Consider the following 18322-nt stretch of genomic DNA (forward strand, 5'->3'; position numbering starts at 1 on the left):
ACATAACAGCTCAAGGACTACAACACATGATTAAAAGGCTCGAAAACTATTGTGACATGTGGAAGCTGGTCGTAAACCTGAACAAATCCAAGGTCATGGTGTTTAGAAAAGGAGGTAGGCTAAGTGGAAACAATATATGGTGGTATAAAGGAGACCGTATAGAAGTAGTCAATCAATACAAATATCTAGACATAAAGTTTACATCTACATTATCATGGGGACATCATTTTAAAGAAACAGCCAGGATTGCCAATTTAGCGTTAAATGCTGTGTGGGGGAACCTGATCACCAACCCAAAGATGTCAATTAACACTAAATATATTTGTTCCAACTCCATTATAAAATCAATTGTATGCTATGGAGCACAGGTATGGGCTTTAAGGAGAGTAATTATGTTGAATCAATACATAAGCAATTTATCAGGAAGTTGTTCCGTTTGCCCCGCAATACACCAAATTATGTGATTTATCTAGAGACCCTATCAGTAAAATATACTTTTACACCTTGAGTCAAAATTTACTCTACATTTTAAAGAATCTGTCGTCAGAACCAAACCGCCAGACAAAAATCTTGGCCGAATAAATTGTAGACAAAAATATAGGCTGGAGCAGAGGATGGAGAATGTTGGGCCTCAGTTGTTAGATTTTAGATCAGACAGGTTGGACAGACTGCAGTCACAGCTGCAGTGTGACTTTTTTTAGAGTGTGGATGAGGGGGTGAGGGGGAGGTGGCGAGCCGACTGTCTAGGCAGAGCCCGTACATTGCTCTATCACAAACAATATCTGACCCTCGACTTGACCTCGGCAACAGACATGTATTGTGCCAAACCTCTGATATTAGAGTAATATCCTGGAGTATTAAAGCGAGAGCAGAACTTGTTGACCTTAATTTTAAACCTTGGATGACCAATAAAATCTTTACATACTCATCATGCATTATGCAATCTAGATGAAATAGAATCCGTTTTTCATTTTGTGTCCGTGTGCCCAATAGTAGGTAATAAAAGGAAACAAAAATTAATGCATTTAGTTTAAGCAAATTAGAATTTGATGAATTTAATTTTTATTTTACAAATTTCTGTTTAAAAGTGTCTGTATATTTCTTAGATTTTCTTCCCTAAAAAACTACTTGTTTAATTATTTTTATTCAATAAGTTGAGATGTATTGTTTTTGGTTATTTAATTCAATAAATTGAACCGTATTTCTTGTTGTTCAAGTAGCTATTTATTATTTTTCTCAGTATTTTATCGTGTTATTTTGATTATCAGTTATATATATATATATAGATTTATTTTTAGAGTAAATGTAACTTTGATGTTTTCAACTTTGACGGGAATTCAGTAGTCAGTTAAAACCGTGTACAATTCAGATTAGCTAGTTTACACATATAAAGACAAAGTTTCTTGCAGTTTTAATGTGAAAAATCATCTTGTAAACAAATGTTGTGTGACCAAATATGTTTTTATTCCATCATAGGCCTATACGATATGCATTTTAAATCCGATAATTTAAAAAAAAAAACAGCCATTCTGCAATTTTTACAATGTGAAAAGCGTTGAAGTGAGATTTGCAGCTGATTTGCACAGACGCACACTGATTATAAGTAGCCTACAATATAGAGAGTAATAGTCAATTGAGAAGTGTATAGACTTAGTCAATGATACCACCTTCCATAGCAAACCTGCCTCTTCCATAATTATTATCACCACAATACAACTACTATACACAATTTCCAGTAGGTCTGAATAGAAACGACCTAAAATAAAACGATAATATCCAATAAAATTCACAGTACACATAAATCGTCACACCTATCCTTTATATCAATTTCACTGCATTAATTGCTAAATAAATAAGTGTAAACAAAGAAAAGTAAAAACAATAACAGTTTGTTTTGAAATAGCTGTTTGGTTCAAATAACATTCATTTGAAAAAAAAGAACTCACGATTACTAAAAGAACTGGTCACATGTAGCAGGAATATAAAAAGTAAACATACTAGTAAAGCTAATGACGTAATTGTCAATGTTTACTATCCATACCGTTATCAGTTCTATCCTTAATAATTACCCACCCTCATTGAATAAGTGTAAATCGCAATTTCCCATATTAGTTAAATTAAACTACAATATATTCATAGTTGAAATAAAAGTGATATTTTCACGTTTGGGGGCGCTGATAGGCACCCCCAAACGTAACCACACTGAACACGATTTCATAAAAGGATGGTTAGTCTAATTGCAGTATCCTAGGTCAATGTTGACGTTGTGTTCAATCTTTGTATAAAACTCGGCTGAGGTTGTGGTGGTAATTTAAAATCTTGATTCCTGATTATTCTTGATCTTCTTTTTATGACATCAATATTTCCGGGCCTATAGTTAACCAGCTGTTAGTTAAAACAAATTATATTGCTCTAAAACAAATCGAAGATTACTAAGATTGCTTTAAAAAAATAATTTGAACATCCTAGTATTTTACTATGTATAATTTAATTAATCTGTCATCCTCTTACAGAAGAATTGAACGTATCAATGATTTGCATTACACATAGTATAAATAAGTCAACAGTATGTATGTCTTTACATTTTTATCCAAATGCTGGATTTGTGACACAAACGCTGAATGTTTACAGCTGTTATGTTAAGCAAATTATTTTATGCCAAAAGCTAGTTTAGAATCATAGCGTCGGCTGCTAGACTTTTTAAAAATTAAAACTTAGTTTCTAAAAAACTGGGACCCTAAACTAAATTTATGGCTTCGACATTCCCTAGTTCTCAAAATTATCTTTCTTTCAACACAAAAGTCATGAAAATCCGTCAAGTGGTTGATTCAGAACCGTGAAATAAAAAAAACACTGTTTCGTTTTAATATTATAGATTTTCTGGGATTAATTTTAAAAACTGTTCACCAACATACGTTGTTTTTTTTTTTTTCATAGAGCTTCAGCCTGTGCTGATTTTGCCTTGTAGAGTTCTTTTTTCTAGTGTTATAATGACGTGTTGGTTCGTGAGGGACATCATTAGGAATTTTTTTTCTTTGCACACAAAATGATGTCAAGAACGTATTGGCCATAAACCGTCAATATTTTTAACTGTTTGAAATGTTGTCTGGCCGAATCATCTTGATTCAATTTCAGCATTACTCTTATAGACCTTTTTTGGAGTCTTAACATACCATCCAAGTTTGCTTTTTTTGTTGCTTCAAATAAACAAATACCAAAAGAAATATGAGAATGTATGTAAGCAAAATAAATATTTTTCAGTGTTGTTAAATTACAATAAAAAGATATTTTTGAAAGCGCATGAATTGCAGAGTTCATTTTGTCAAGATCTTGTTTACGTGTTCATTCCAATTAAGGTGTATATCGATAGTCAGGCCAAGAAAATTTGTACTTGACTTTGGATCAATTATGTGGGAATCAAACATAATCATTGGTTCTATTTGACTTCTACTTTGTGGAGTTTTAAATGTAATAAAATTTGTTTTATCATGATTTAATGTTAAACTAGTAAACACGTTGCTCGATATCGAGCAATTGCAAAGAAGTAAAGTAGTTATTTAAAAACAAATAAAAGTCATCATAATTTCCCATGAGTTTAAAAGACTCAACTCATAGATTACGTACCTAACCAGTTCCATACAATCAACATTTCTTGTAAATATTTTATCATTTTTCAAAAGCTGATCTGGTTTTTTTAATGTTTCCCACTATAGCCGTAGTAGGTTGTCTGTGTTGATCTTCGTCAATGATAATGTAGGCTGCATGGTACCACCCATTGTCGCCAAATGGACCGAAAATAGACCCTTGCGGAACGCCATATTTTATTGTCTTTAATAAATCTAAATCTGATGCTGTCTTAATGGTTTTATTGTTTTTTCAATGTGTGATTTCAACATATTGAGTTCTATTTGTTAGATATGAATGAAACCATTGCAATGAATTATTTGATACTCCAATAGTTTGTAATTTTTTCAAAAGTAAAGAATGTTTGACACTATCAAAAGCTTTAGCAAATGGAAACTCAATACTCACTTAGTCAGCAGGTTTGCTGTATGTAGGGGTATTTTGCCTATTCCATAAAATGCAGGGACGGCATCACAACCTGTGTTTGAAAAATAAATAGGTTGCTGCAGATCTCTGGAAGAAGTTGGGAACACAAAACACTGAAACATTTTTATTATTTTAGTTATTAACGGCCACCATTTTGAAATGACTTGATCAAACTCGACCATTGACAACCTAGGCCGAGATAATGTATTCAAGTACTTGTATGCCAAATTTCATTAAAATCGGTTCCGACCTTTGGGTGTTATAACCAATTCATGGCTACCCAGCATCCTTTTACAGTCGCCGCGCCATCTTGATGACGTCATTACAGACGACCGACGTCCTTAAAAATTGTGGTCTGGGTGATTTTACATTCAGGGACTAGTATACTATAACCATCTCAAGTTGCATGTTCCCCACCAGAACTGAAATATTCTGTTACTTTATACATACAACCCCACTAACTAAAAAAATTTAAAACACAAACAATCAACAATATAAAACAAAGGTACAGACAATGCAATGACATGATTTAAGACCAATTAAGCCTGGATAACATTAAAAAAATCTGAACCGTAACATAACGTTACGGTGCAGAGGGCGGTGTGGCATGGCCTCAAAAGCTTATTCCCTATATGGGAAAGTCGATTAAAAAGCACCTTTCCTGAAGCAGCAAACCTCAGTACTTATTAAAACCTAATGGTATTTAAATAGGGTAGGGAATAAACAAATCTGGCATTTTTTAATTTAAGGAAATATTTTAGTAAATAAAATAGAAATCTGCTTAGTCTGCAGGTTTAGTGCGGCGGAGATATTTTTTATGTACCGTAGCCTATATTGTTTTTTTTTATTTTGAAGATAAGTTTCCCTACATATAAACTTTCTTCACTTTAAAAAAACATTGTTATAAAATGTAAAACATACTTGAAAACTCTTCAAATGATTTTTTTATCTTATACTGTCTATTTAAAAAAATTTGGCTTTTCTTTTCCGAGCTCGTTTGGTTCTTCTACCCGGCTGATTTTCATGATCGAGATCTCAAATTGAAGGCACAAACAGATTTTATTCAACTGTTCATCAACCGTTTCATCCGTTTCATCAACCATTGGCATATATTTATCTATTGTATTACTCAACCAAAAAACATAAATTTGATTTATTTTAGAACTCTTACTTCAATTTAAGATGTATTTCATGAGTTATAATTATATAATCCTATATATTTTGGTCTAAAAACCTTCAGTAAAATACCGGCATTCATTTAAGCATTTAGTTATTCAAATCGGACGAGTTTCAAACAAACTCAAGGTAAACACCAACATAAAAATTAGTTTTTATGAGGTTTTCTATGATTAAAAATCAATAGCTCCAGTATTGTTTATGTATTTTTATATGTTTTAGACTCAAAATAACCAGTAAATTATAGGCTTTAATTTGAGCTATTGATCGTTTGAATAAGTTAAGCTCAAGATACTGGTATTACTCATTCAAAAATCATAAATATGATTATTTTTCTGATATGATATTTATTTTAACGCGGGTCCTCTAGTATTGCATTAATTTGTTGTATCAATGTATTAAATAATTTAATAACTCATTGTTATTCATGTCCAGGGAGAAGAGCGATTGTCTGAGAGAAACTGATACTGAGGCAACTGTAGAACGGTTGTCTGGGGGACATCTGCTCTCTCCAGCTGAGACCCAGGTAACATAACAGTTGATAATGACGACTCAGGTTGTTTATGAGCTCCTACAGCTACCTACCTTGACACACTACCACCCATTATTGATACTGAGGCAACTGTAGAACGGTTGTCTGGGGGACATCTGCTCTCTCCAGCTGAGACCCAGGTAACATAACAGTTGATAATGACGACTCAGGTTGTTTATGAGCTCCTACAGCTACCTACCTTGACACACTACCACCCATTACTGATACTGAGGCAACTGTAGAACGGTTGTCTGGGGGACATCTGCTCTCTCCAGCTGAGACCCAGGTAACATAACAGTTGATAATGACGACTCAGGTTGTTTATGAGCTCCTACAGCTACCTACCTTGACACACTACCACCCATTATTGATACTGAGGCAACTGTAGAACGGTTGTCTGGGGGACATCTGCTCTCTCCAGCTGAGACCCAGGTAACATAACAGTTGATAATGACGACTCAGGTTGTTTATGAGCTCCTACAGCTACCTACCTTGACACACTACCACCCATTACTGATACTGAGGCAACTGTAGAACGGTTGTCTGGGGGACATCTGCTCTCTCCAGCTGAGACCCAGGTAACATAACAGTTGATAATGACGACTCAGGTTGTTTATGAGCTCCTACAGCTACCTACCTTGACACACTACCACCCATTACTGATACTGAGGCAACTGTAGAACGGTTGTCTGGGGGACATCTGCTCTCTCCAGCTGAGACCCAGGTAACATAACAGTTGATAATGACGACTCAGGTTGTTTATGAGCTCCTACAGCTACCTACCTTGACACACTACCACCCATTACTGATACTGAGGCAACTGTAGAACGGTTGTCTGGGGGACATCTGCTCTCTCCAGCTGAGACCCAGGTAACATAACAGTTGATAATGACGACTCAGGTTGTTTATGAGCTCCTACAGCTACCTACCTTGACACACTACCACCCATTACTGATACTGAGGCAACTGTAGAACGGTTGTCTGGGGGACATCTGCTCTCTCCAGCTGAGACCCAGGTAACATAACAGTTGATAATGACGACTCAGGTTGTTTATGAGCTCCTACAGCTACCTACCTTGACACACTACCACCCATTACTGATACTGAGGCAACTGTAGAACGGTTGTCTGGGGGACATCTGCTCTCTCCAGCTGAGACCCAGGTAACATAACAGTTGATAATGACGACTCAGGTTGTTTATGAGCTCCTACAGCTACCTACCTTGACACACTACCACCCATTATTCACTTAACCCTTAATCTTATCCCATAATTATCTGTCTACTGTTACTGTTTTACCTTTCATTATTTGATAACATTTATTTATTGTTATCATCTCTTCCTCAACCATCAAAACCTTAAAACTGTGAATTAACCATGAACTTTATTAACATGATTAAATAAACCTGGAATAAGCTGTGTGAATTTCAAGATCAAATGTTCAAAATAGAGATGGGTCTATTCTGATTCTCGATACCACAAAACTGTTGGTACCGATGGTATCGAAGAAATGTTAATTCTCAAAGGTCAATACCAACTCATCTACCATGATCGCAGCGGTGCAACTTAGGTCAAAGCATCAATCAACAACAAGTTAAAAGTTACATAACGAAGTTAAGAAACTCACCTGTACAAGAATTAGGATACCCCAAGTTCACTATCAAACCTGTACTGCAGTCTGATGTTCTGAAATCTATTCAACGTATCCGCAGTAATGCTATTGGATCTGATGGCATTCCAATTCGCTTTATTAACGACATTCTCTTTGCTATACTCCCCACTATCACCTGCATTTTCAACACATCTCTAAGGCAAAGCACATTCCCGATTTCTTGGAAGTCTGCCCTAATTTGTCCCTTAAATAAGATTCCAGCACCTGCTTCTTGCCAGGATTTCAGGCCGATTAGTATATTGCCCGCATTATCTAAAGGCCTTGAAAGAATCGTGCACTGCCAAATGACTGAGTTTCTGACTGAAAACAATATCTTATGGATCCCACAGTCTGGCTTTCGAACAGCTCACAGTACAGAAACAGCACTCTTACGTGTGAAGGACGACATTAGACTAGCAATGGAACATCGGCAGGGTACGATACTTACCCTATTTGATTTTACTAAAGCCTTTGACTGTGTAAATCATAAGCTCCTCTTGGAAAAGGCCATAGGGTTTTCAAATGGTGTATTGGACTGGCTGGGATCCTATCTGTCAGACAGGCGGCAGTGTGTTGAGGTTGATGACTTACGTTCTGACTGGGAGACAGTTACTAGTGGTGTGCCTCAGGAGGCCCTCTGCTGTTCATACTATACATAAATGACTTGAGCTCAGTCCTCACACACTGTAAATACCACATGTATGCTGACAACTTGCAGATTTATACACATTTTTCACCCAAACAGATCAACGAAAGTGTTCTCAACGAAGATATTGAGAAAATCATTATTTGGACAAATAAACACAGACTCAGACTTAACCACGAAAAAACTAAACCGATCATAATTTGTCATCCACGTTTACGGAACTCTATTGACTTTCTGACAACGAATCCAATAACTATAAATGGAACAGATTTGCTTTACAGTGACAAGGTCAAAAACTTAAGGCTTACTATCAACTCGTCACTTACTTGGGGCGATGCGGTAGTAGACATCCGTAAAAAGATGTTTGCATCAATCCACTCACTTAAAAAGTTACAGAATTTCTTGCCTTTGCACATAAAGTTACACCTGGTCAAATCACTTGTTTTTCTCCACTTCACTTACTGCAGCTCTGTGATCAATGACATGACTGTAAACCTCGATGATGCTCTCCAACGCGCTCAGAACTACTGCCTAAGATTCATTTATGATCTAAGACGCAGTGAGCGCATCACCCCTTTCTACATTCATTCTAAGTTATTAAAGCTATGTGACCTGAGATCAATCAAAATTCTTTCGCTAACCTATTCAATATTAAAAAACAATTTTCCAAAATATTTTGTAGATGATTTTAGGTTTGTAGCTGAAGAAAGTGTTAGATACTCATGCCATGCATCATTAACTTTGCGCATGCTTCACCATAGGACCGCAGTTTACGACAGAGCGTTTGTTGTAACTGCTTGCCGTCTTTGGAACGATCTCCCTTTAGCTATTAAATACCTCGATAGTCGTTCCCGGTTTGTGGCAGCACTAAAAATCTCTATTTTGAACGTATGACCATGGTAAAAGATGGCAAAACGACAAATGTCAACACTTGAACTTGCTCTGGAAGCTATCTATCCTTAAGCATTATAGCATTATAAGAGTGTGACGATTTTAAGTGTCAAGGGGTTTTTTTCTCCTGAACTAGGCTAGGCTACCTACATTTTTGTGTGAATAAGTAATACAACTAAACCAAGTTAAAACCAAAACTAAATATCCAGGTAATAGTTTTTAATGTAAACCCCAATCAAGGGCTGCAAACGATTCTTCAGGTTAAAACTACTCGTTATCCAATCCTAAAGTATCTTTTGCACCTATAAATAAAATAAATAGGTACTTAAATCTTGATTTGATTTCAAACAACATTTTCATTAAATACAACAAGAGGTTCTACCCGCGAATTCACGGGTGTACAGAAGCCACCATTAAATTAATTTAATCAACTTTGACTTTATATTTCATTCAAAGGGCCCAAGTTCGAGAAATTGTCATCTGAAAGGATGGTAAAATCATGGAAGGATGGAGCCTTCAAACCTTACATCCTGAGGTGGCCGAGGTGGGTGTTGTACCTGAACTCGCCGCTCTCTTTCACGACGTCTTTAATACTTTACTTAAATACTTTTCAATGAAATGGTGACCTATTAAAGATCGGTGACAACCTCGTGGAACAAACAACATACATGGTTTGTTAATCTTGTATTCATCGTGTTTCGAACACCTTTAATCACTTACTTGTAGCAAACAGCTAGAAATAGCTTCACTGTTTATTCACCTCACCTCTTTTAAGAACATAAAAGTAAATAATAAAATAAGTAAACAAAAATGTAAACAAACAAACTATATTGTCAATTGCATTGGCCAGCTGTTGTTCACTAAATTAATTGAGTCACGTTAATTTCCAAAACATGCAAGGTGTAGCCCTTTGCAGTGTTGGGAAGTAGCGGGCTACAAGTAGCGACGCTACAGTAGCGCGCTACTTTTTTTGTAGCGTTAGCTGTAGCTACGCTACTTTTAAGATTTTGTAGCTTTAGCTGTAGCTAGCTACATTTTTAAAGTAGTTGTAGCGGAATTTTAGCTACTTTTCTCGCTACATTAACATTTGTTTGAGATAGTGATTTTTATCATAACCTCAACCTTACGTGAAACAACCTCTTTCAAACTAAGATTTTCAAAAAAATTAGGCCTACTTTCTTGGCTTCAAACAGCTGGTTGCAGCCGTTTCATTCCTTATTACAACGTTGTGTGGACATAGAGGCCATTAAATGAGTGTTATCCACATTTTTGGCTCTCATTTCCTTAATTTACTACTCTATGATTACTGTCAGATAAAATAAAATCGCTAGGTGCAGACGACGTTTAAACGGTACCGGTGACAAGAGAAGCTATTGAATTGAATGCTTGCAAGTGATTGACAGGACAGGGGAATCTATTATTCTAATTCCGTAAGGAATTTCTTGTGCACAGCAAAACTCTTTTATTTATGAACCGATTTTGATGATTAAGGTGTCAAATTAAAGAGAATTCTCTGTATTCACTGAAAAACAAAGTATTTTAAAAAGCAGGGCAGTTCCTTTTTGAATGAATTTTCAATCTAATTGTACAAATGATAGCATTTGGTGAATACATTTCTACAATAATGCTTGATTGTGAGAGAGAGAAGGTTGAATTAAAATCGACCATCAAATTATTTAACGGATTAAATATCTATTATTCTAATTCCTTAAAGAATTTCTTGTGCACAGCAAAACTCTTTTATTTATGAACCGATTTTGATGATTAAGGTGTCAAATTAAAGAGAATTCTCTGTAGAAGTCATGGAATAACTTTTGTCACGCTCATTTCAATGTGCTTTGTTGATTACCTAACATATGATTCATTTCTTAAAAGAAAACATCTGTCTTTATAAAAATAACCTGTTTCCCTTCTGTCATTTTAATATTCACTTTTTCTGTTTACCTATCAGTTTAATTTAAAATACAATGATAACTTATGAGATGGGATAGTTTATTTATGCAGTTTAGGGAGTAAAAACCAGTCTATTTCATTATGTGATTGCATTTTATTTTCGGATAATGGTGTGTTTAACGCTTTCATAGATATTTTTATGTGTTGTGTTTTCCAATTTTTAATTTTGATTATCATAAAATTCTACCAAGAAGAAACAATCCCGTGTTTGCGATTCGGCGACGTATTAACAACAGAGATAGTATGATAAAAATTGTGAAACGTTACCTACGTTATGCTGGTTTTTGAAGTTTAAAGAAATGTTATGCGACCGCTTAATTTTTTTTAAATATTGCACGGACAGATGCTGTCACAAAACAGACCTTTTTAACTTAAGAGATCTTAGTGTTCAGTACAAAACAGATTTAAATTGCCAATAAAATTAAATGAGTCAGTCTCAGTCTCCGGAATAAAATCCAATAGTAACGAAGCTAAATATTTGTAAAATAATATTATAGGATGAAGCTTCTATGTCCAATAAGTATGCTTTATCGTCTGTAGAATGATTACTGCGAGATATCGCCAGAAGAGAAGGCCAAGCAAAGCCTTTTGGTGGAAAGGTTTTGGAGGTAATTTCCGGCAATGAGCTACCATCATCTCTGGTGTGAGTCGCAGTGAAATGGTAAAAAATTCAAGAATTATATCACCTTTATGGTCAATGTTAGAAAATATTTCACTTGCCAAAAACATGAAAGCAAATCCAAGGGAATCAATATTTGCTGAATATCTTTTACGAATAAGGAATGGCCAAGAGAGCTACATTAATGGTCTTTGTGAGACATTGATAAGTCTTCCATCACAATGTATTGCGAATAAAAATATCATTGACGAAATCTTCAGTGAAGGATTCTCTGAAAATGCTTAAAAAAATACAAAAATCATGCAATAATTTAACCAAAGAATGCACATGGTTACCAAATTAATAATAAACTAGTTGTTTCCAGGTAATAATATTACCTATATATTAATATCATTAAAAAATGTAAAATAACCTTTTAACCTATCACTACGAAAAAAATAAGAACTTTTAAGAGCTTAACTTTTAATTAACCATAAATAAAAATCTTAAGCTCAATACTGTTTTAATAAAGGTTCTAACAGAGTAGGCTTAGAATACTGACTGACAGACCAGTTAAAATGTTCATCTTTCTTTTAAAATGTTAAATAAGAAACTCTTCCCATACCATGTTTCTTGTAAACACTCTAACGTCTTTAGCCAGATAACCTTGGCTTCGTTGTTCTTTAACCATTATTGATTCGCCTATTGGGTCTGATGATGATTGGAGTGTCCAATCGAAATCGATCACCACTTACCAATCTTACCATCTTTTTTGTAGGTATATTTACCGTCTTGTGAGTAACAGTATAAGCGTAAATATATGTTTTAAGTGTTATAAGACGTTTCTTTTATTTACTTTCTGAATTAAACTGCACAATAAACTAACCCATTCCATCAGTCATCCTTGTATTTGAAAGTAAACTGATAAATAAACAGAAAAAGTAAATATTAAAATGACATAAGGGAAAGAGGTTATTTTTATGAAGACAGATGTTTTTTTTTTATGAATCATATGTTTGATAAACTTAACTAAATTTTCACTTATATTTAAAAATACATGGCAACTTTAAAGTCCAATGGGGCGAAGCACATTGAACTAAGCGTGACAAAAATTATTCCATGACTTTTGCAGATAATTCCCTTTAATTTGACACATCAATCATAAAAATCGGTTAATAAATAAATGAGTTTTGCTGTGCACAAGAAATTCCTTACGGAATTAGAATAATAGAATACTAGTGGAACCCCGTCAAAATCGACGGTTAATCTTAAGGTTTTATGTAAATTCAGCTAACTGCATTGGATAGGGTACGCGTCTAATTGGCACCGCGTCAGATTGGCACCGCGACAGATTGGCACCGCTCCTAGAGGTGCCAATCAGTCGTAACAGTACACGACAGATTGGAACCTCGAGAAATGAGTGGTGCCAATCTGTCGTGGTGACAAGCTGACGGCGGCCGCAGAGGTGCCAATCAGTCGTAGCAGTATACGACAGATTGGCACCGCTGCCCTCAATAGGCCCACCTGTTCGTTTTACTTACTAGTCTGATGTTTGAAAACAGAAACGTGTCAATACTTGATGCAATTAATGTCAATTAATGCATACACATTGATAATAACATTAACTTTAACAGCACAAACCACTTCGTAAATGATCCATCTAATCAAAGTTACAGTTCCTCAAGGCTTTTAATATTATGCCATTAAACTCAAGTTTATAATTTGGAAAACGTCTGATACCTACTAAAGTATTTGGCACAATTGAATGAAACCTTGCAGTCATTTTTCGGAAGTTGGGTGTGCGTTAACCTGGTTAAAAAAGGTTTTTTCATTCAGAAGTTACAGCTTGTCAAACATATGACAATTTATCATTCAGTTAACTAATATTATTTCAATGAAATGATATTTTTTTAGGCTTGCCCTATAAAATAATTACCGGTACTTCCTTCTTGGACCAAAACTCTAAAATCAGGTAATGTATAACTCGAGGTATGGTTACACTGAATATGCAAATCTTCTGAAATGGGGTTATTTAGGCGTGAAATTTACATGGATTAAGATATATATAGCAATGGAAATTGAAAGTGGTCGCTATGATGGATTTTCTGCCTCATATCAGGACTTTGAGAGAAAATACTGTACTTTTAAACACTTTCTTAGTATGCATCTAGATATAGGCAGTTTGTAACTCGAGACCGGCTGGATCTTTTTAATGATTTATGATTTGTTGGATTCGTCTTTAACCAGATTAACACATGTATCTTCAGTTTAGTACGCTATTTAAATTTAGGGCTAAGCCCCACATATGTATGTTATGCGTATGAAGAAAAATATGATGGTTTTTGACCATATGCATAGATTAATTTAATATATTTAGGAAACAGCTGATTAAACATTTGACAGGTAATGTAATTGAAAGTCATTTTCAGCGGTTTTATGTTGTCTGTGATTGTTTTTAAAAGGCTTATAAAGGTGGCCGGTTGATTTGGTTTTTTTTTACTTTTATGGGGTACAAAGTTCGCCGGGTCATCTAGTTTGTAATGTACAGTTCGCTCAATGTTTCTGTAAACATAACAATAAAATACGTTTTATATTAATTGTTTTTCGTGTTAAATTAACGATTCGCATGTGTTTTCCTAGTAGGCCTACGCTTTATTTAAGGAATCTTGATCAACAGTAATAACAAAAACTAGTCGAAATCAAAATACTACTGACCAAGGCTTGGTCCTAACAGTAGGCCTACTTTCCAAATATTAGGATTGAGAAACAGATGGTGTGGTGTAGTTAACTGAACTGTCATTAATAAAAAAACGACCCCTAAATGCCTCAAGGGTCACAGCACTGACGCTAGTTTTTATTTATGGCCTTGTCCTATTTCAAAAAAGGATCATCTTATAAAAGGTGCTTGAAAAAATATTCGAAACCCTCCCAGCGTGGAGTTTTCCGGCTTCCTCAAATTCTCTGTACGTCCGCTCGTTTGTCAATGTCAACGTTTATGTTGAAGATCAAATTGACAGTTGGAAATGCCACATAACTTGCAGACTCAAATATAGAAATCCCCGTAATTTGAATAGCGTGAGGATGCCAGCAGTCCCTGGTGGTCGCCCGTAACAAAGACACTGTTGTTTGTCAACAAGGGATTAGGATTGCCCGTCTACCTGTTATGGGGGGAGGACGCCCCGACTTTAAAGCCAGGTTATTGAACCACGAGGGAAATAATAGCTACGGTAAACCATCAGGCCAGATTTAGATTAAATGTGCCGCACACACATTATGTCAGTAGTGAATTGATATACGGTACTCGTATTAAGTGTACTGTACACTGTACTGACAATAAAGGGGGTTCAATGATTTTAATTAACTTTAATATGGAAATCATTTTTTTTGTAAGTAACACACTGAGTTAATATGGTATGGTACGTGTTATAATGACTTTTCTAACATTAAATTTGAACATGAGGTTAGGTTTCTCCAATACAGCATATGCAGACTCACGATAATCTGGGCCCTAATTGATCAAGCCTCCGTAGATAACCGAGCTCATCGGAAAAGTATAATAACAATTAAGCTATTAAAACCGCAAAAATTAACGTGAAAAGTGAAGATTCTTTCTTTTAATGCAGTAGTAAGTAGCAACCAGGTAGCAACATTATTCTTACTAACAGTTGTTCGCTCAAGCTGTTGATTACCACAAATAGTACGTTCGTCTTACGCAAAAATCTTTAGTAGCAATTGTTACATATTTTACTGTGGGCCCTGACTGTGATATTTTGTATATTCCACGAAGCACGAAATGAAAGAATCCTTATTCACTAATGCCACATCTGATTCAAAGTACAATGCTTAATCAGTTAAATCATTCTATAAACATGCTATCTGGTAGCAAAAGCGTAATGAAAAAATCAGTCTAAAAGGGCCATTACACATTCGGCGAGTTTCTTACAGATGTTTGGCGGTTTTTGCACTCAAGAAGTAGTTGTGATTTCTTCCCTACGAAAAGGGATTTGTTTGAATTTTACGAGCAGGAAATCTAATATATAAAATTCTCGTGTCACAGTGTTTGTCTGCAAACTCCTCCGGAACGACTTCACCGATCGTTATGAAATTTGGTGTGTAAATTCTAGGGATGGACGAGATTGGATTTTTAGTTCGAGACGAGACGAGACGAGATTTTTTATTTCTCATAAAATTTTGAGACGAGATCGAGACGAGATTTCTCTTCTCATACACAACGGGAAATGCACGTTCGAAATTTTTACCTGATTTTGTAACATTGTTAGATGACTGTTTAAATACTAAAATAATGATAATAGGCAAGAATATTTACAATCTTTCATTAAATAACATCAGCATAACATTTTTTTATTAATCACGCCTAACTTATAAAAAATGCCTACGATTAGGAAACATGGTGATATCAGTTAGGATAGAGTTCAACTTATCCTAAAATAAAATAAATCATAAAATAAAAGCAATATTAATTTTTATAAAATAGTTACTTGTTTTGACTTTTTTTATAGTAATAAAACATTCCTCACACTGCTTACACTTAACAAAACTTCTCAAATGTTATTAAAGTAATATTATTAAAATAATGAAAGTAATATTTACATTAAAAGAATTAATTAAATAAGAACGCAACTACAACACGCTCCTGTATTGCGGGTATTGCATTGACTTTCTGCAGGCGTTTTTAATTTTTTTTTTTTTTTTTTTTTTTTTTTTTTTAATTCTCGTCTCGATAAAAATCTCGGCCAAAAAGTAATCTCGTCTCGTGTAACGAGATTGAAAATTTCCCGAAAATTTCCCGAAATTTCGAGACTTGACCATCCCTAGTAAATTCTGTAGGTATGCGAATAGGAAGTAAACTATTTCCCGTTTCGAAATTCTTAAAAGGGCTCCGCCCCAGTGGCTCTGGAGTTTCCCATGTTAACCTTATGAGAAATGGAATTAATGAATCTTAACAGCTGTTTCAATTAAACAAGTTGGTTCTGTTCTATGATGTTCAATAGCATTAAAGTTACAAGGATTACCAACAGGGTGCAGCACTATTATTTCTTTTACATTTATGACAACAGCTAATTTGCAACCAAAAGGTGAGTGAGCGTAGCGAACGAACTTCAACGTGGAGGCGAGTGAGCGTAGCGAACGAGCTAACCTGAAGGCAAGTGAGCGCAGCGAACGAGCTCCAACCTAAAGGTGAGTGAGCGTAGCGAACGAGCTCCAACCCAAAGGTGAGTGAGCGTAGCGAACGAACTTCAACCAGGACGTGATTGAGCGATGCGAACGAGATCATCTTGAAAATTAAACCTAACGGTACTTTCTTTCCATCGGTCTGTCTTAGGGGAAACCTATAACTTAGGCGATACGAAGTTCGCCGGGTCAGCTAGTATCTATATATTAATTTGAAACTGTTTTTCTTTGTCATAGCTAAATTGAGAGAACGGCTGGGCGTAGAAATTCGGTAGAGGTGTCTAAAGAAAAGTCTTGGTCTGTAGATGAGCCATCAAAAGAGAAACGTGGTAAATTCCTTTGGGGCTCTGCCCCAGTGGCCTTTGAATTCCCATCCCATGTTATTCTTATGGAGGAAAAACTGGGTTTTTGTCCCAGCTAATTTGAGAGAACGGCTGGGCGTAGAAACTTGGTAGGGGTCTCTAAAGAAAGGTCTTGGTCTATAGATGAGCCATCAAAAGAGGAACGAGGTAAATTCCCTTGGGGCTCTGCCCCAGAAGCCTTTAAAGTTGCCTCTTCAAATTTGTTTACCATATGCATAATTCTACACTACTTTTTAATGAAACAGCTGTTAATATTTAAATTGTGATTTATTGAATTTTTCAAAATGAAGTACAGTATTTGCAATGGGGTTTTCTGATTTTAAAATCGATTTTATTCTGCATCGTGTCATGTTTTGCAATATAATTTTCTATTACCAAATCAGTGGAAAATCCTAATATCACAGTAACTCTTAAAATTATTTCTTAAGGGGTTAACTTATATCTATTGTATGGCTTGGTTTCTGCTTTTTTTACCACTTCTTGGAGATTGTAAATACCAATTGGAGATTGTAAATCGTCTGCCACTTCTTGGTGATATTCTTTGGCGTATTGCATCTGTCGACGAAACTTGGGTTGGTGAAATTATTACAATGGAAAAAAGTGAGAAATCCTGGACAATTTGATATAGGCTAAAAATAAAACTGAATTAACACTGCTCTACATTTCTTGAGCAATCATTGAAATAACCGATTTGCAAACAATGGAAACATAGAAAAAGTCATAGAACACAACCAAGCAGAAGAAATAGAAACAATGTTTTTTTAGCGAATTTCCCATATAGGGAATAAGCTATTACCGTAGGTCTCATGGTAAGACCTAGACCCGGGACCGATTTACTTTTTCGTTTTGAGGTCCCCAGAGGCCAAAAACACCATCCGTTCAAATTCATATATATATATATATTTATATATATATATATATATATATATTTATATATGTGTCCGTTAGCGCGATAACTCGAGCAAAATTGATCCGATTTTGATGAAATTTGGTACAAACGTGTAAACCTACATTTATTCGAACGAGTTCGCGAACCAGCATAATCGGACCATGGGATCAGGGGTTTATGGGAGGTTTTATGGGGTAAAAATGGGTTTTTCTCATTTTTGACCCTAAAAACTTTAAATTTCTAAATTTCTCTCTAGACCATTTTGAAGAGCTTAAAAAAACAAATAATTTAGTATATTGAAGTGTTTTTGAATGTTCATTGACTACGGACAAAATTAAAAAAATTGTAAATTTACAATTCCCATGTTATTCTTATGGAGAAT

General features: G+C 35.2%; 1 protein-coding gene across 4 annotated transcripts in view; it reads left to right on the forward strand.

Annotated features, from left to right (window-relative positions):
• The window catches only part of LOC128983071 (transcriptional adapter 2B-like), an 84337-nt gene that overhangs the window by 44225 nt on the left and 21790 nt on the right, over positions 1 to 18322 (forward strand). For all 4 annotated transcript variants that reach the window (XM_054402217.1, XM_054402215.1, XM_054402216.1 and 1 more), the window contains one exon: positions 5662 to 5752. In XM_054402217.1, the coding sequence (XP_054258192.1) occupies positions 5662 to 5752 (91 nt within the window). The remainder of the gene's footprint in view (positions 1 to 5661; positions 5753 to 18322) is intronic.

The sequence above is a fragment of the Macrosteles quadrilineatus genome, unplaced genomic scaffold (genome assembly GCF_028750875.1).
Source record: "Macrosteles quadrilineatus isolate MER2022 unplaced genomic scaffold, UCM_ALF_1.0 Scaffold_1__1_contigs__length_201487025, whole genome shotgun sequence".
Taxonomy (NCBI): domain Eukaryota; kingdom Metazoa; phylum Arthropoda; class Insecta; order Hemiptera; family Cicadellidae; genus Macrosteles; species Macrosteles quadrilineatus.